At 43.9% G+C, this 16,574-nt stretch overlaps 1 protein-coding gene across 4 annotated transcripts in view; it reads left to right on the forward strand.

Moving 5' to 3' along the window:
• Positions 1-16,574, forward strand: part of AIFM3 (AIF family member 3) — a 75,332-nt gene that overhangs the window by 11,772 nt on the left and 46,986 nt on the right. For 3 of the 4 annotated variants that reach the window (XM_068910643.1, XM_068910644.1, XM_068910645.1), the window contains exons 2-3: positions 2,433-2,651; positions 10,415-10,628. In XM_068910643.1, coding sequence (XP_068766744.1) covers positions 2,618-2,651; positions 10,415-10,628 — 248 coding nt within the window. In that variant the 5' untranslated portion in view covers positions 2,433-2,617. Of the gene's footprint in view, positions 1-2,432; positions 2,652-10,414; positions 10,629-16,574 lie in introns of those variants that run through there. The other variant, XM_009671957.2, reaches the window with a different exon arrangement.

Genomic DNA, 16,574 nt, shown 5'->3' on the forward strand with positions numbered 1-16,574 from the left:
CTATTCAAAGATTAGCTAAACATGAGTGGTTAGCATTTGTTGATCTCAGGAGCCTTCCTTATCACAGATAGGCCTATCTCTGGCAAATTATTGATTTTTTTTCCATAACTTTGCAAAGTATTCATTCTTTGGGGAGAAATTGCAATACAATTTTTATTTTTCTTTATTTTCTTCTTATTTGAAAGGTATTTAGACACTTCTAAGATCAAAGTTAAAGAGAAGTATAATGTACCTGTGCAAAGATGTTCCTTGAAAAGCAGTTTTACCTTCCTATCCAGACTGGAAGCCTTTGTGAAAAATATATGGCAAAACCACAGTAAACCAGTTCAAGTGCAGGTGTAAATGGGTAGAATCTTCTCCTTTTTGTAATGTAGGAAGACTTACTAAATTATCTATTTTTTGCATGCATCAGCAGAAATCTTTGCTATTTTCAGGGTTGTTGTAGATCTTAGTTTGTACCAAAATCTGAGAGCAATATTGTTCAAAGTTAATGAGATGAATATAATTTGATGTGGCCTGTTTGCCCATCCTACTTAAAATTAAAAGATCTTGACTTAATAATATGAAATACTGTTTTTCAATGCAAATGGCCTGATGTTGAAAACCTTTTTTCGAATGAGCAAGCATTCCAAAATGAATGAGATTTCTGCAGGAGTAGGTGTTATTGGAAGGAGTAAGAACTTTCAGGACCAAGCAGTGAAGTAGCTTTTTCCCATCACCTAATACTAACAAAAAAGAAACTGACTGAAATGTATTTATAGTTCAATCATTGTATTTGGGCTGAGGCCTAAGTGCTTAAAGATTTAACTTCCAAAGGCAGGGCTGTGGAATGTTATTAAAGTCTGAACATAAATGATATGAGTTTTGTAATTTTAAACATTTAGAATTATAATTGTATTTATCAGCAACTCTATGAACTGTGACCTTGGCATCATGTTTTCCAGTTGTCACTCAAGTCACCTTTTGATCTATTGCGCACCTTCCTCCATCCTGTGCTCTGACATTGTCTGTTCTGAATGGGAACCATTTCTTAAATGTGCATGCCATTGTGGGCCTCTAGCATACTGTCATAAATGATAATGAATTGGAACTTGCTAGAGTCATGTTAAGACAACACAGGAAAGGGGCTCGGGGGGGGGGGGAGGGAATCTTATCAATGCGTTTAAATATCTGAAGGGAGGATGTAAAGAGGATGAGGCCAGACTTTTCTCAGTGATGCCCAGTGACAGGATGAAAGGCAATTGGCACAAACTGAAACACAAGAAAAACCTGAAGCACAGGAAATTCCACTTGAACACAAGAAAACACTTCTTTGCTGTGACGGTAGTTGAACACTGGAACAGGTTGCCCAGAGAGGCTGTGAAGTCTCCATCCCTGGGGATGAAGTTGTTTGGACACGGTCCTGAGCTGCCTGCTTTAGGTGACTCTGCTTGAGCAGGAGAGTTGGACTAGGTGATGGCCAGAGGTCCCTTCCAACCTCAACCATTCTATGATTGTTTGATTCTGTGAAAGTATTTTCTAAAGTAAAGTTAGATACTGTTTCTCTGGCCAGTTCACAAGAAAGCTGCTGCCCTAGTTGTATCTAGAAAAGTTGCTCCAAAAAGCATGTTCCGAATTGCCTGGGCAGTTTGAAACCTACCTCTCCTGGAAAGCAAGGGTGATGCCTCCCCCAGGCTCCTTTGAAAAACATACCATGAGGCTTTAGCTGCTGGGGTATGATCACTTGGAACCATATCTCAGGCTAGTGTCAGACTGTGGGACAGATACAGGCAGAAATTGTATGAGAGAAACTAATTCCATAGTGTGAGAATGATCACTTCTCTTGAAATTGAGGACTCTAGGTCCCAGTGAATTAAGTAATTTGCAAACAGGTGCCTGATATTTGTAGACTTTGAGTTGGAGACATTTGAGGAGGAGTGGCTGATACACCAGATGGTTGTGCTGCTATTCAGAGGGACCTCAACAGGCTGGGGAAATAGGCAGGGAAGAATCTCATGCAGTTCAGCAAAGGGAAGTGCAAAGTTCCTCACCTGGGGAAGAATAACCTCAGGCACCAGTACATGCTGGAGGCCAACCAGCTGGTAAGCAGCTTTGCAGAGAAGGACCTGGGAGTCCTGAAGTTGTGGAGTCTCCATCCTTGGAGATATTCAAAATCTGACTGGACATGATTCTGGACAACCTGTTCTAGCTAACCTGCTAGAGCAGGGGAGTTAGACCACATGATCTCTAGAGGTCTCTGTCAACCCCAACTATTCTGTGACACTGAGTTCAGTATAACTTGCCCCTGAGTTTGCTGCATCTTAAATGCTTTTATTCCTAAGCTCATCTGTGCAGCTGTTTGGAGAAACAACAGCTGGGTTGCTGGGTTTGTTTCCCTTCTGTGTAATACACAGATTTATTGAATTCTCATGGAGCTTTTCTATCCCCTACAGGTTGTAAAGGAAGACTGAAGCCCAGGATGATATGAGCAGGCAGTTTGTCATGAGAGGATGTGCCAGCACCCTTGCTGACCTGCTCGCTCAGCCCGTGCCGCACACATCTGGCCAGCGTGTGGGCTGCCGCCTTTCTTTGCCTCACCTCTTGTTCCCGGTGCGCTGCTCTGGCTGCTTGGCTCACCATGGGAGGAGGATGCTTCTCCAAGCCCAAACCAGGTGACTGCTCTTCAGCACTCTGCTACTGTCACACAGCAGCCTCTGCAGCTGCAGATTAAAGTAGGTCAGCCATGCAGTGGTCTCCATAGGAGCAGGCTTTGGAGAATGTTAATTCTCTGCTCCTGTGGGGAGGATTATGGACCTGTTAATCCCTTCAGAATTCCTTTGCACTTTCACTTGCATGCAAGGAATTGTGCAAAGGCTTTAGCAGTGCTTTTGGGGGAAGCTCTGAGATATAGTGAAATGGAGTCACAGCAAGTGATGGGAGGAAAGAGAGCTGAGCAGGGGAGTCAGTCATGGTATGAGTCAAGGGCAAGCATTCTGTCCAAAGCTGTTCTGAGCTCAAAGACAAATCAAAAATTATAGGAATATTTCCCACTTAATTTGTCCTCAACTGTCTCATCTGCTGTGATTCCCATGAGCTGCTTTTCAACTGCTTTGTAACTCCATCCAAGCAAGTAGCGTGCCATGCCTGAGCCTCCTCTACCTCTTGTGCAGCTCCTGGCCTGTGTCTCAATCCACTTAATGACCTTTCCTGCTTCTGTGCTTCCTTTTGGGTGCTGCTTTCTGCCTCCCTGCAATTCATGGGGACGGAACTGGTTCCTTCATGCCCCAGGATGAGTTTGTGTGATACCAGTCCTAGTACAGATACTTGTGACTCTTTCACAAGAACCTTTCTTGATGCTGTGACTTTGCTAGTCACTGGCAAGCCCTGAATTTTGCCTCTGCTGGAAGAGAGTAAGACCATCTACTTCTTGATTTCTTATTGTTTTCACAGTCACAGTAGCCTAAGCCATTTCCTAGATAGTGCTCTGTTATGTGAATTTTATTTTCTTTAGCAGCAGTACACAGGAAATACCATGCATGTTACCTCTGGCATGTAAATCAGCCTTAGGCACCTGGATCTCGAGGATACTTTCTCTGTTTCTGCAAACTCCTGAAGTATACTTTGGACGTTCTCCTTCTGCAGCTCTGCTGTGTGGGCTCCCTGCTCCTGTTCTGATTGTCCTCTCAGGAGGTGTGCCTGGGAGCTGAGGGACAGCCACAGGGCTGCCATGTGCGGGATGCTTAGCTCAGTATCTCCTTTTGCCAAATTCAGATTTGGAGTGTTTTATTTTCTCAGTGTCTGGCAAAGGTGGGGATATGTAAGAGAGAAAATGGCTAAAGTGTAGGCCATATAAGCAAAACTGGCTGGTCAAGGGAGGTCTAGTGTAAAAAGAGCAAAGACTCCTTTTAAGCCTTTTTCTGAGTGCCTAGCTAGAGTGTGGGCATGAACAGGCATCATGAAACCTCTCTGGAGCCCAAGTATGAGCGCTAATTTTTAGTAGGTCCTCATATGCAGCAGCAAGAAGAAAGCCCTAGCACTGATACCTAGAGGCAGAAGGTACTGGAGCTGGGGACTTGGGTCTCTTCCAAGGGAAGTTGTTGCATCTGGCATTACCTCAGCTGCCTCTGAGGAGAGCTCTCTTTCTTTGGCTCATTTTAGCCACCTGAGAAGGACTTGCTGTGAGCACTTGTGAGGGTGCTTGCTGCTCTGTCCTTGTTAACTGCTTATGTCCAAGCACAAGTGAAATTGGAGGAGATAATAGCACTCATCTGTCTGATCAATCAGTAGCTTTGGTGGGTAGAAAATATCTTTTGGGGGCCTTTTGTTGGCAGTTTGTTTTCATTATCTCAGAAAGTGGGGACATCAGGCTGAAAGATTCAGAAAGTTTGGTGGTGCAATACAGGTCAGGTTTGCAAGCCACCAAGTATCCACTAAATGGAGTCCTCTGTTCCACTGCTCTGCAAGGCACTGGCATGCAAGCTGTCTTTGAGACTGCAGTGGGTGGTTTCTGAGAGGCAAAGAGAAAAATAAAGTTTGGCTTCTGGGATTCACCTATACTGTGATTATGTTACTGGTCATTATAGTGCCCAGAAACTATAGTATTGGATACTATGATTAAATATCTGTTTTCAGATTCATCGGTTTTCCTTTGTGGAAAAGCCACACTGTTTCATGTCCTTGAAATCTCTAAGGAGTGAAAACACATCCAGGAATAAATGTCGTCACTGACTAAACCTGTAACAAGCTGCTGGCAGTTCCTTTTTATTTTGTATACCATCAGCAAAATTCTGTTTTATCTTAGACCAATACAGGAATAAAAGCTCTGCAGGCATATTTCTTGTAGTGCATATTTTCATGCAGAGCTGTATTTGCATAGCAGGGCAAATGATCGAAAATGCCCTACTGTAATGTAACACTCTTTCTGTAAGTCTGTTTTTGATTAGCACTTTTCAAAAGCTTTTGACAAGCCTTTCCCTAGCCCCTTGTTTGCACACCACTGACTGGAAGTGCTTCATCTCAGTGATTATAAAACCTCCAAATGCAATAAGATAAACAGAGATACATTTGCAGCTACTGACTGTTCTGGCCAAGAGGTTTCACAACTTTTTAAAAATACTTGCCTTTCACGTTTCTTGCAGGAACAGTGAACTGTATGGCTAACTGGTAGACATTCCTATTTCTAAAAATCCATCCATCCCCTGTACAAATGAGAAGCAGGCCGGGCAGGGGACAAAATGAAGCTGTCTTCTCTATCAATAATGTTTTGACATGAAGGGAATATTTTAGATACTATCCTGAAGTCAATGGGATTTAATTTATTTAGATACTTTTGAAAGACGTATGTGAGGTTCTTATCTGCTCCCATCTTGTTATATCCAAGAGACCCTCAGTCCTTCTGAATACCCTCAGCATTTCTCAAGATAACCTTGAAATTACACACATATTACTGTATTCCAGAAGGACCTTTTGCTGAACAGACAACCAGTACAAGTGTGACTATTGCTGCAGAACCCAACCCTATCCTGATATTTAAGTGTTTAGTTAAAAGCTTATGTTTAAGTACTGGAGTCATCTTTTATTCTCTCTGGTGATGCAATCACATAACTCCAGGCACTATTCTGAAGGCCTCATTCTCAATCTGCATAATTTTTTTCCATTTTTGTCAGGGTGCATGATGCATACATAATGAACTTCACATTGCCATCTGGCAATCTGTGTGAGATCTCAGCTCCCACTCCAACAGGAGAGGCATCACAAGCCAAGATGATAGATAAAGAGGATCATGGTGCACCAACACCCACACAGAAGACTATTCTGTGTTAGCTGCTGTGATTGCTTGTTGGTTTTTCTGCAGCTCCTTCCAGTATTAACTTTTTTCTAGACTGGATGCTTCCTAGGGCTAGAGCTGTGAATTTCACCTGGAACAGTTCTTAAATACAAAGCATGAAAGTCCCTAGAGTAGGGCTGGGCACAGAGATGCCTTTCTCTCAGTGAACATCCCTAACCACTAGACTAGAGCATCAGGCTCCCCATCCTGCTATCACAGCGGGTGGTCACTCACAGCTTCTCCCACTCACTAGTTTATTGCAGCTTGCAACCTTATGGCTCAGGTACCTGGCTAAAAGTGGGCAAAGAGGTTTTCAGTTGTCCCAGGCAAGAGATTGATAGGAATAATGTTTAAGAATGAATTAATTTACTTGAAGTATAATGGAGTAGTAGTGACCAGCTCCCAGGTTTTAATGACTACTGGCTGTAGGAGAAAACACATGAAAACATCATGTTTACAGTGTGAAACTAAAGAACAGTCAATTGTGATATGAAAGGAGCTGCCCAGTGCTGGGATGAGGTTTCTGGACATACGCAAAGGTGTCTCAGTAGTGCTCTCAGGCCTAAAGACTTAAAACGTGGGAGTAACATGCGATATCTGTTGATATGCAGTATTAGCATCTGCAAATAAAATAACTCAACCTGTCCAGCTACTTTTTTGTATATTCTTATAAAATACTTCCAGCCCTGGCCTGCTGCTAAGGTGTTTCATATATATGTTTATACCTAAATGCACACATATGCACACACACACACATAAATACATACATGTATACATATATATACACATATACATACACACACACATATATACATGCAGAATAGCATTTGCTCTGCCCTGAGAGATAACGATCATCTTCATTCCCACTTCCAAGAATCTCAAGCTGTGTTACAGCGTTGCCTATGGCTAGTCCAGGAGGAGTCAGCAACCACACAGACAGCAATAGATTTATATGCATGTGCGTAACACTTTCCAAACAGTTCACTTTAAGCTATGGAACCTCTTTTAGCAGGTTTTAAAATTACTGACAGAAGGATGGAGCAGGTTGAATGTATTTGCATAATGCCAATTGACTTCAAAAGTTAAACTTGTTTTTATAAATATCTTTCATGTAAATGTCATTTTCTCTGATCAAAACAGAGCCAGTTTCCTGGATAAACTCAGGTACCACTGAACCCTGGATTCCAGAAGGGATCAGCACATGGGAATGCAGGTCTTTGGCCAGAGAGCTACCCCACGCTGGGCTGCAGCCTGAACTGGGCAGGAGGAGGAGGAAGAGGCAGGGCAGCACTGGGGAGGGAGGTGCTGGTGGCATGGAGATGAGAAGTTACTGAGTGAAGGCAGGGGCCTCAGAGGCAATAAAGAGTCAGGGAGAGGGGAATAGGAGCTGCCATGCGTAGAGACAAGGGGTGAAATATGGGTCCTGAAATGGGAGGTGGGGGATAAGACTTCATCCTTTTTTTTTCTTTTCTGAGGGACTTTTATTTCAAAGCTGAGTGGTATGTCAGTCATCACTCTCACTGAGTAATGAATCAGTGCTGGGAATGCTGTAACATACCGTGTGTCCAGACGGGTGTTGCTTTCTTGCATATATTCTTCTGAGGGGAAACTTCCATCTTTGTCCATGGAGGATCATGCACCCATGGGTGTATCTGGGTGCTCTGCTCACCTGATTCAAGTGCAGTTTGAAAACTGTTGAGAAAACAGTCCAAGTGACAGGTTTGAGTGTTTCTTCCATGCACCAATGAATTTAACGTCATTTCTAGGGCTTGTAGTCACCAGATTTGCCAGTCCCAGCCTGGTGTCTTCCAGTGCAGTAATTTCCTGTAACAGGATTCCACCACCTGACTCCATGACATCTTGTTGCTCTGGGCAACTGCAGATGAAGGCACTGCTCAAGGGCACTTCATTTTCATGCAAACCAAGATGTATTGTTTTGATGCTGGATTTTTAGCAACCCCAGTCTCACCTGTTATGCAGTATGCCTTTGATCAGTTTTTAGCCTTAAGGAAGTGCAACTGCACTTTCTTCAGATAGTTCACCGATCAAACATGTAATCATATCAAATGATTCGCATGTTTCTTTGACTGGAAATGACATAAATTGGTATTGATTATATTTCATAATTCTGTCCTGGAAAATCCATGTCTACTTTTCCAAATGTTTTAGGAAAACGTTGCTTATGAAAAACAGTCTCTTTGCTGGTCACCTGCTGAAAGCTGTGTTGTACCACTGAAGCTTCTGTAGAGCTCTAGGAAGAAATTTGCTTGGTGCAAGTATTTTTTTAAACGTGTAGAGCTGGTCATACTTGTTTGCAGTAATTCCTGCAGCTGTCAGTTAAAATAATGCAACATAAATTTACATTTTCTGTCTCTTCCATTGGTTAGGGATGGGTACCCAGCAAACTGCTTTACTGGATCCATTCATCGGACCATCTAGGCTGTAGCCTGCCTCTGCTTGATTGCTAGGATTTGGTACTTCAGCAAAAAGCAGACCCTTCTCACATGTTGCCAGGCTGTCAAGGGGATGGAAGTCACTTCTGTGACCCTACAGGATTAATATATGCCCAGGAGGTTTGATTCATTCAGTCTAATCAAGCATGATTAAAAATGTTATTGTCAAGCAAAATCTGTTTTTAAAGCAAATTACAGCATGAGGGTCTGACCTCTCATGGCAGCACATTCCACAGCCAGGCGACGTGCTGTGGGCTGAAGTGAAACAGGAAAATCAGGTGCTCCCACCAAATTGTCAGAAAAATATGCTGCCTTCAGGATGGAAACATTGAATTTAAAGGGAAGAAAGGGCTAACCAGCTACAGACCCTTAAGCAGAAAGACAGAGGTTAGATTGGAAGAGCAGTTTCTTCCAGTATTGGTGGATGCTTTCACTCTATCTCCATCTGAGACAGGTTTCGTAGGTAGACATAATATCTTTTATTACACCAACTGGAATAGCTGGAAGAGCTATACAGTCTTTGGACCTGACTGAGGAAGGCTTCTGTGCTCCAAGGCAGGTCTGATGATTTCAATTACACTAGCTGATCTAGTGGAAGAAACCACCTTGGCTACAAGCCTTATCTTGCCTGCGCCTTTTGATGACCATGGCCATAGATGTAGCATGGCTACATATATGCATATGGCTCTGTGTGTGTGTGTATGTATGTATGCCTTGTATGTAGCATTAGTGCCTGCAAGGGCATTTAGGCATGGAAGACTTTCCTGGCTGCCCATTGCCATGCTGTGTTCCCTTGGGTTGTATTCTCCCCTCCTCAGTCATCTCCCTGCTAAAGTCCTGCATTTTTCACTCCTGTTGAGGGCAGTCAGTCTGATCTGGCCCTGCATGGTCCTATCATGGAGGAGGAAACCACACAGGTCACTTGTTGGTGCCACCACTCCCTGCATCCCAAGGTGAATACATGACTATCATCCTCAGTTTTGTTTCCACATAGATGGAAATCCATTTGGATTCACTAACTATCCCTTTCTTCTGTGAACACGAGGATCTAGTCCCCAAACTTGTCACTGCCTCAGATTTGTTCTCCCTAAGAGTTGCTCAGCTATCTCATTCCCCCTAGACTTTCACCAGCATCCAGCCTGCCTGTACCTGTGGCTGCTGCTCTCCTGCCATGGCTGTCCTGTCCATGGTGCACAGGACCTCACTTCTCCTCCTGTACTTGGTGCCCCTCTCTATGCTGCAACCTCAGTAAGGCTCCCCAACAACCTGCCCTGCTGCCTGCCGCAGCCCTGGCTGAGATGCCTTCACAACAATTCTCTTGCCAGGAAAGGGAAGCATGCTCCAGCAAACCCAGACTGTTCAGCGCTTCCCTTCCAACCTTACCCCTTTCTGCCCCAGCTCACCCCATCGCAATAGGGGGTCCTCTCTCCAATCCACATGTCCCTGTAAAGCAGGATTTTGACTGGACTCACTGTCCAAATCCTCTGCCATCAAGGCCTGATCCCCCAGCTCCATCCTGGACATTTCCCCATCTTCTCCCTTCAGCCCGCCCCATGTTCTTGTGTCCAGCATACTCAGGTGAATTCCATTAATTTGCATTTCTCACCTCCTGAGGATCTTTATGTAGTTGCCCTTGCTGTAGCTGAAATTCCCCTACTTTATATTACACAAGTTCAAGTGCCTTCATGTTTGTTACTCTGTGACTACTTTGCAAGTATTGACTTACTTCCCAGACAGAGGAACTGTTTCTGTGTGCCTTTATTCTGTGTGCCTGGAACAGCCCCTGTGCCTTCCCCTCACAGTCTCGGCTTAGGTCAGAAGGCTGAAGGCCAGGAGAAGAATCTACAGTGCAGCATATGTTTATGAGCATGAATGTAGTGGTGGCAGTGGAGAAGGGCAGGGCATTTGAAGAGGCCACATTGCTTCATCGCTGACTCCCTAATTGTTGCTCAGCTTGGACACAACATGTAGCAAAGCAGCATGACAATGGATCTGTGAGAGGGCAGAGACCTACTGGCTCTGGTTTCCATCTCTAACCTATTTCCTTCCTTACTGCACAGATTGTCTGTGTTGGGGCGGGAAGCCAGATCTGACATGTTGAGAAGAGTAAAACCTCCTGCTTCATTTTAATTAAAGTTTCTGTTTGTTCCTGCAGTTGAAGTGAAAATTGAAGTTGTGATACCTGAGAAGGATAGAAGCAGGGAAGAGATGTCACCCAATGGGAAAGCCAGTCCACTTGTTTACAAAGTCAATGGGACTGCCTGGCATTATCATCTTGAGGAACATCCCATTGCCAGCAACCCTTACCACAATCCAAAGGATGTGGTGGAAGCATCTGTGTGCCATGTGAAGGACCTTGAGAATGGACAGTAAGTGCCTACAATCTTTACAGATAATTTATAAAAACTCTGGGGGCCTTATAACCCAAACTGAATCCATTATCTTGTTCTTCACAACTTCTGCGAATGATAATTTAATTTAGTAAAATGATTTTTGTTCTTTTTCTCATATTAATAAAATAACATGATGGATGAGTGACAACTTCTATTTCATACCAGAATGACTACAATTCTTTTGCAGACTGCCCAGTCTGCCCTGGGACTCTTCTTAGAAAGACTTCATGGTCTGCAGCATGACTTCTCAACAGACCCTGTCTGTTTAGCTTGCTTTAGACAATCGTGTTGATTGTTTTTAAATCTAGTGTTCTAGACTTAGTGTCTTTACAAAACAGCATAAACAGAACAACCATGCATTGAGCTGATGGAGTAGATCGTGTACTGCAGTGGAGTACTTCCGCAGTGCCTTGTTTTTCTAGCTGAACTCATTTCTTTCAACTTATCTGTTCATCAAGAATGGAATTTTGCAATTCTTTTGCTAATGGAATCACACATACAGCTGTGTACAATTTCACTGCCCTGATTTAAGTGTTCTCTTAAGTCTAAGAAATGTATATCTCAGTCACTATGCTTTAATATCTCAGTCACTATGCTTTACAGGCAAGTGTTTTTTTGCTTGAGATAGATGTGCCTTTTCTACGGCAAGTTCCGTTGATCTAATCTAACATCCAAGCAGGCTCTATCACTGCATGAAATCAAACGTAGTTTGAAATAACCTTTTGCTCCAAAGAGTTTTGACTGATGTCAGATATGTGGGAAATAGTAGGATTCTGGGAGCTATTTGCTTTAAATTAAACTATTACATTTAACTGTATTCTAGAATCCTCCATAGAATACAAGCTACTTTGTGCTAAATTTAAGGAGCTTTAGGGGCTATAAATTATTCTTGTTAGATAAATTTACCCAGGAATAAACTATGATTTTTAGTTGTGATGGGAATTTAAGCATTAGAATGTTCTGCAAAGGGATGTGTTGGATTCTCTGTTGGTTTAAATCTTCAAATGAGATTTGACTGACTTTCTGCAATCTCTACTGCAGCTCAGAGAGAAGTGATGGTGGTCCAGCTGGCATTGATAAATGACAGTCTCTGGGTGAGAGGTTGGGGTGAGGAGTCAGTAAAGATGCAGTGGACTTTAAAGAAAACATAGTGGATGCAGGGCTGTGGAAGGGAAATGACAGGTAACCCTCCATTTCCCACTCACATGAGCAGCAATACCAAGGCAGGGGAACGTTACCTCCGGAAGACGACAGGCACTTACTGGGATTACCTCATAGCTGGAATGAAGCAAAAAGGGGAGACTATCCTCAGAAATATTAATTGCATAATGCAGGTCCTGATGGTTAATCTGCCCTACTGAGTTTCCAGCATCAGGATATAGCCAAATGGCTCCTGTGGCTCATTGGAATGAGGAGGTACCAAGTTTTCTTGGGGGCAGGTTCTGCTGACTTTGTGTCTGGACCTGATTCCTAAAAGAGTGTGGTCTGCTTTGTTACCCCTGTGCAAGAAGGATATTGGAAAATTAGGACTTAGATAAATACATTGAGTCATTAATGGACTGGAAAGCATACGGTATAGTAGATTAAAAGATTAAAAGAGCCTGTTCAATTCTGCTACTCACAGAGAAGATGAATGATTTGATTGTAATATGTAAGTACATACCTACAGAAGGCTATAATAGAAAGCATCTCAGTCTAGCAGGCAAAAGCTAAAGCAAGGGCTAGAAGTTGGAGTCAGTCTGGAAAATGGGTTCACACTGTAATCATGTATGCAGTTAACCATTGAAAAATTTGCCAAGTACTGCAGTAGATTTTCCATCACTGGGCATTTCTAAATTGAGATTGTCTCTTTTTCTAACAGATTCAGTCTAGTTCAAAAGAGAGGTAACTGCAAGAAGATTCTGTGGCTTGTGTAAGCAGTGGGCAGCGGTGGAGGAGTACCAGTCCTTTCTTGTTCTGTAATTCAGATTTTCTGGGATGCTTCTTTTAAGGACTATGTTGAATGAAGCACAGGTTTGTACAGAGCGCAGCAGTTGTGCAGGGCAGCCCCGTATATAGTTTTATACATCTCTAAGTTGTGCTAGTGGAGTTGCAAGCACAAGGTACTCTTTCTGCCCACCCTTTCTAACTTTTTGGCACCAAGATGGTCTCAGTGGAACTAGTAAAAGATTCTGGAATGAAAACTCTTGCCACTGCTGTACCCAAGCAGTCTCCAAGTAGGCTAACAGGGAAAGGGATGGAGAGAACACAGTGTGGGTGTTTTGGGTTCAGATACACAAAGAAAGTATAGTACTCCCTCACTTCATTTGCAAAGGTCCTTCACAGGTTATAGCTGAGTTTTAGCTAGTGCTTCCCAGGTAGACAACGGAGTAGGACAACAGGACGGTTTCCCAAGTGAATAAATAGCTCAGCTGGGAACACTTCAGTATAAATCACTGTCTCACTCACTTTTGGAATTGACATGTCATGAGGTGTCTTGCAGATGGCTTTGTATTGCCTTCAAGGTGCCAGGTCTTGTTTTTGACTCTCTCAGATCATGCAGTTCCTTAGGTAAGTTGTAAACTCTTTCACTTATCTAATCTTTCTGTAAGGTTGTGGTTGTCATTTAACGAGAACCACAGGTTTTATCTGAAATACTGCACAGCTGAGGAATGCAGTAGGACTTGTACTGGTTTATTCACATTGTGCTGACTGAAGGATGTCTAAGTGCCAAGTATCCTAGACAGAGAGAGAACAGAGCTGCATTGCTCAGGAATAGGGGTTCCAGGGCAATTTACTTGAACAAAATGGCTCCAAAGGGCAAGTCTGATGAACTGTGCTGCTCTTTTGGCCTGAGGTAGCAAGGAACTTAAGCGTTTAGCTTTACTCTACGGGGACAATTCATGTAGGTGAAGCAGGCACATGCTTGAAGACTTGCTCAAGGTACGTTTGGGTGTTTCAGGTGGGCTCATAGGCTAAGCACTGGTCTCACCTCCATGGTGGTGCAGAAGACAGTGGGTGGAGGGTCCTCTGTAGCCTGGATGCAGATAGAGTCAAGATAGAGTCGAGATGACAAGACAGAGTCATCATGTTACCCAAACAGAAATAAGCAAATGTGCACAAGCAAAGTGAGTCCAATTTGTCTGAGACCTAGAGACCTAACATGTATGTACAGCACTCGTGGCTTGCACACGGCCAGTAGATTTCCTGAGTACAAAATTTGCTGTGCATACACCAGCGATGTATACAGTACATCATATATGCTAGGCTTGCTGTGCTGATGGTCCACTTAGTCCAATGGGAACAGTCATGATTTCCAGATAAACATCAGATTCTGCTGGGATAAGATTTCTGGGTAGAAGAGAGGAGATGTCCTCCTCTCTTCCAGGCAGGGAAAAGCAGATCTGTGTTAGCTCTATGCCCAGCTCCCTACAAGAGCAGGGCTCACTCCTTGTCTCTCCTCTGCGTTCCTTGACTATTAGCTGAAAGACTCTACCTTAGGGAAACAGCTTCTGATAATCAGATTGGGAAGAGATTCAGCACCTCACACAGGTCTGGGGACTGCACTGGCAGGCAGGGTGTATTGGGTGTTGTGGGCTGTTTGTTGGAAAGGGAGTAGCCGCATAGGGAGAAAAGGCGGTGAGGATAGGACAGGTTGGAATGAAGGTCTAATGGAGGCATAGTGAGAGAGCAGAGAGCTGGAGTAAACTGCTGTTCAGTCCTGGGCAAAGTCAGTCTCATCTAACAATCCTTGTGTAGCCTGCACTGCCCCTGTGGCTAGAAATCTCTAGAAATCCCCTAACAAAAATATACTGTTCCTGGGCAGAAGAAGTGGGGGTGTGCAACAGAGCCCTTGGGCACTAAAGCCTTCTCCATCCCGAGCTCCATACTTACAGAGAGAAGAGCAATGGGCAGCCTCCTGTACATGATCTGCTGATACAGTTTCAAGTCATATATTTCACTGGGTGGTGAAACTGCCCAGTGTCATAGTTAGGGGCTGTTTAGGTATGAGAAATTCTTCTTTGATTACATTTGTATCACAACTGCCTGAACGCAACCCTATTCTATGGCATTTCTATGTATGATGTGTAGGGACTGGAAATGCTTGCAAATAAGAGTAATTGTTCTAGCTGCATCAGAAAACATATGCCCAGCCAGCCTGAAGCAAGCACAGTGAAGGAGCAAAACTGGGCCCCACTGAGGGGCAACAGCTTGTGGTCCCCAAGCACTGGGGAGAGGGCATGCCTTTCCCAGAGAGAGCTCTGAGCAGCAGGCTAGTGTGAGCAAATGCACCAGCTGTTCTGAAATACTGCACCCAAACTGCTCACTGTACAGAGGTGTGTATCAATCAACACAGCCCTGCAGAGCCTGAGTGTTGCAAACTGGAGGATAGTTCCAGCAAAGCCTACAAAGCTATTTCCCTTCAGCTGCTGGGACTTTGGTTCATTTGTATGCTGGACATACTGGAAATGAAACACCAGTCTATTCCAGGCATCATTCTCTACTACCGTCGTATGAGGCAAACAGAGAAGAGAGAAAGGAACCGCAGGAGGTTTCTTGGAAGTTGATCAGGAATTGATTTATGTTAAATGGTGTCCTCTAATTGTGAATTACAGATCAATTCCCACTGTCTCACTCAAGCCAAGTGAGGAAAAAAGGCTTTTCTAAAAGGCTACTTTCCAGGACTAATGACATTATTAATCACTAATTCAGGAGGTGAGGATGCTGCAGTAGCTTTTTCTGTCCTTACAGATAGGATGCGTGATTGGCAAAGTCACACTTTTGACCCGGACAGTGGTGTCCAGAGCTTCAGCCCGGTTTGGCTTGTAGAGAAAGAGCTGAGTGAATACACTCCAGAGTGTGTGTTGGGGGTGGGACTCAGAAGGCCTGAAAAATGCGAATTTTGTGTATAAGGAGTTCCTGCTGTGCTAATCACTTTTAAGTCTAGATGATAACATTTAGGGTATCACTGCAAACAGTTGCAGTTGCTGGCTTTCAAAGAGCACCTGACTGGCTGCTGGAGAACTGTGTGGTGATTAAAATGGCTCATATGCAAATGTGGCTCTGGATGCAGGCATCAGCAGGGAAAGAAAGTCCCATCTGTAATGCAGAGTAAGGGCTAACAAATCCAAGAGCAGGAAAGGAGTTGGTTTGTGAGTTCTCATGAGCAAAAATTGCAGAGGAAATCAGCAATGGGGTCAAGTGTGGGTATTTGCTGTCCTGAGGTTTTTAACAGAAAAATGTGACTCCCATTTTTGACACTGTGACAGAACCAGAGTCACCTTTGCTCAACAGAGCACGACTTGTTAAAGCTAAGATTTCAGCAATGCTTGATGACTAATCTTGTCCTTTTGACTTGACATCTCTTTCTGTGTGTTAGTGGGGCAGCCCATGCTTTGCCAGTGCACAGAAGAATAAGAAGAGTGAGGCACTGACATACCCAAGGGCCAAAGTACAGAAAACAACCAGAGATTCCTCTTCTGGGCACTACCTGATTTTCTGATTTCAGAAATGCTGTCTTTACTTTGACTGTCTGGGTGAATGGAGGCCTGATAAGGATTTGCTGAGCTGCAGCCCATTCCCTGCTCTGCAGGCACCAGGAAGAGATGTAATGCCACACTAAAAACAGTTTGGTTTCTAGCTCCCATGACTCCTGTGGAACCCAGCAGCTGCTTTCTAACCAACTAAGTAGGGGCTCTGGAGCTACCTCCTAGGGAGAGTGCTGAGGGGAAAAACCATACTGCCGGTAAGATGGAGAAGCTGCCACTCAGTAAGCCAGCTTTGGCTCAGGCCCAGGCTGTGAGCAGCCCAGAGCGACTTCCAGAATCAGCTATGTAACAGGAGCGACTGACACCAGTAAGTGAGTTAAAGGGAAGCGGGAGCTGGCCAGAGCAGTGAACGTATGTAAAAGTGAAAGTATGTAGTGAGATGAACGATCCAGGT

The sequence above is a fragment of the Struthio camelus genome, chromosome 17 (assembly GCF_040807025.1).
Source record: "Struthio camelus isolate bStrCam1 chromosome 17, bStrCam1.hap1, whole genome shotgun sequence".
NCBI classification, from domain to species: Eukaryota; Metazoa; Chordata; class Aves; order Struthioniformes; family Struthionidae; genus Struthio; species Struthio camelus.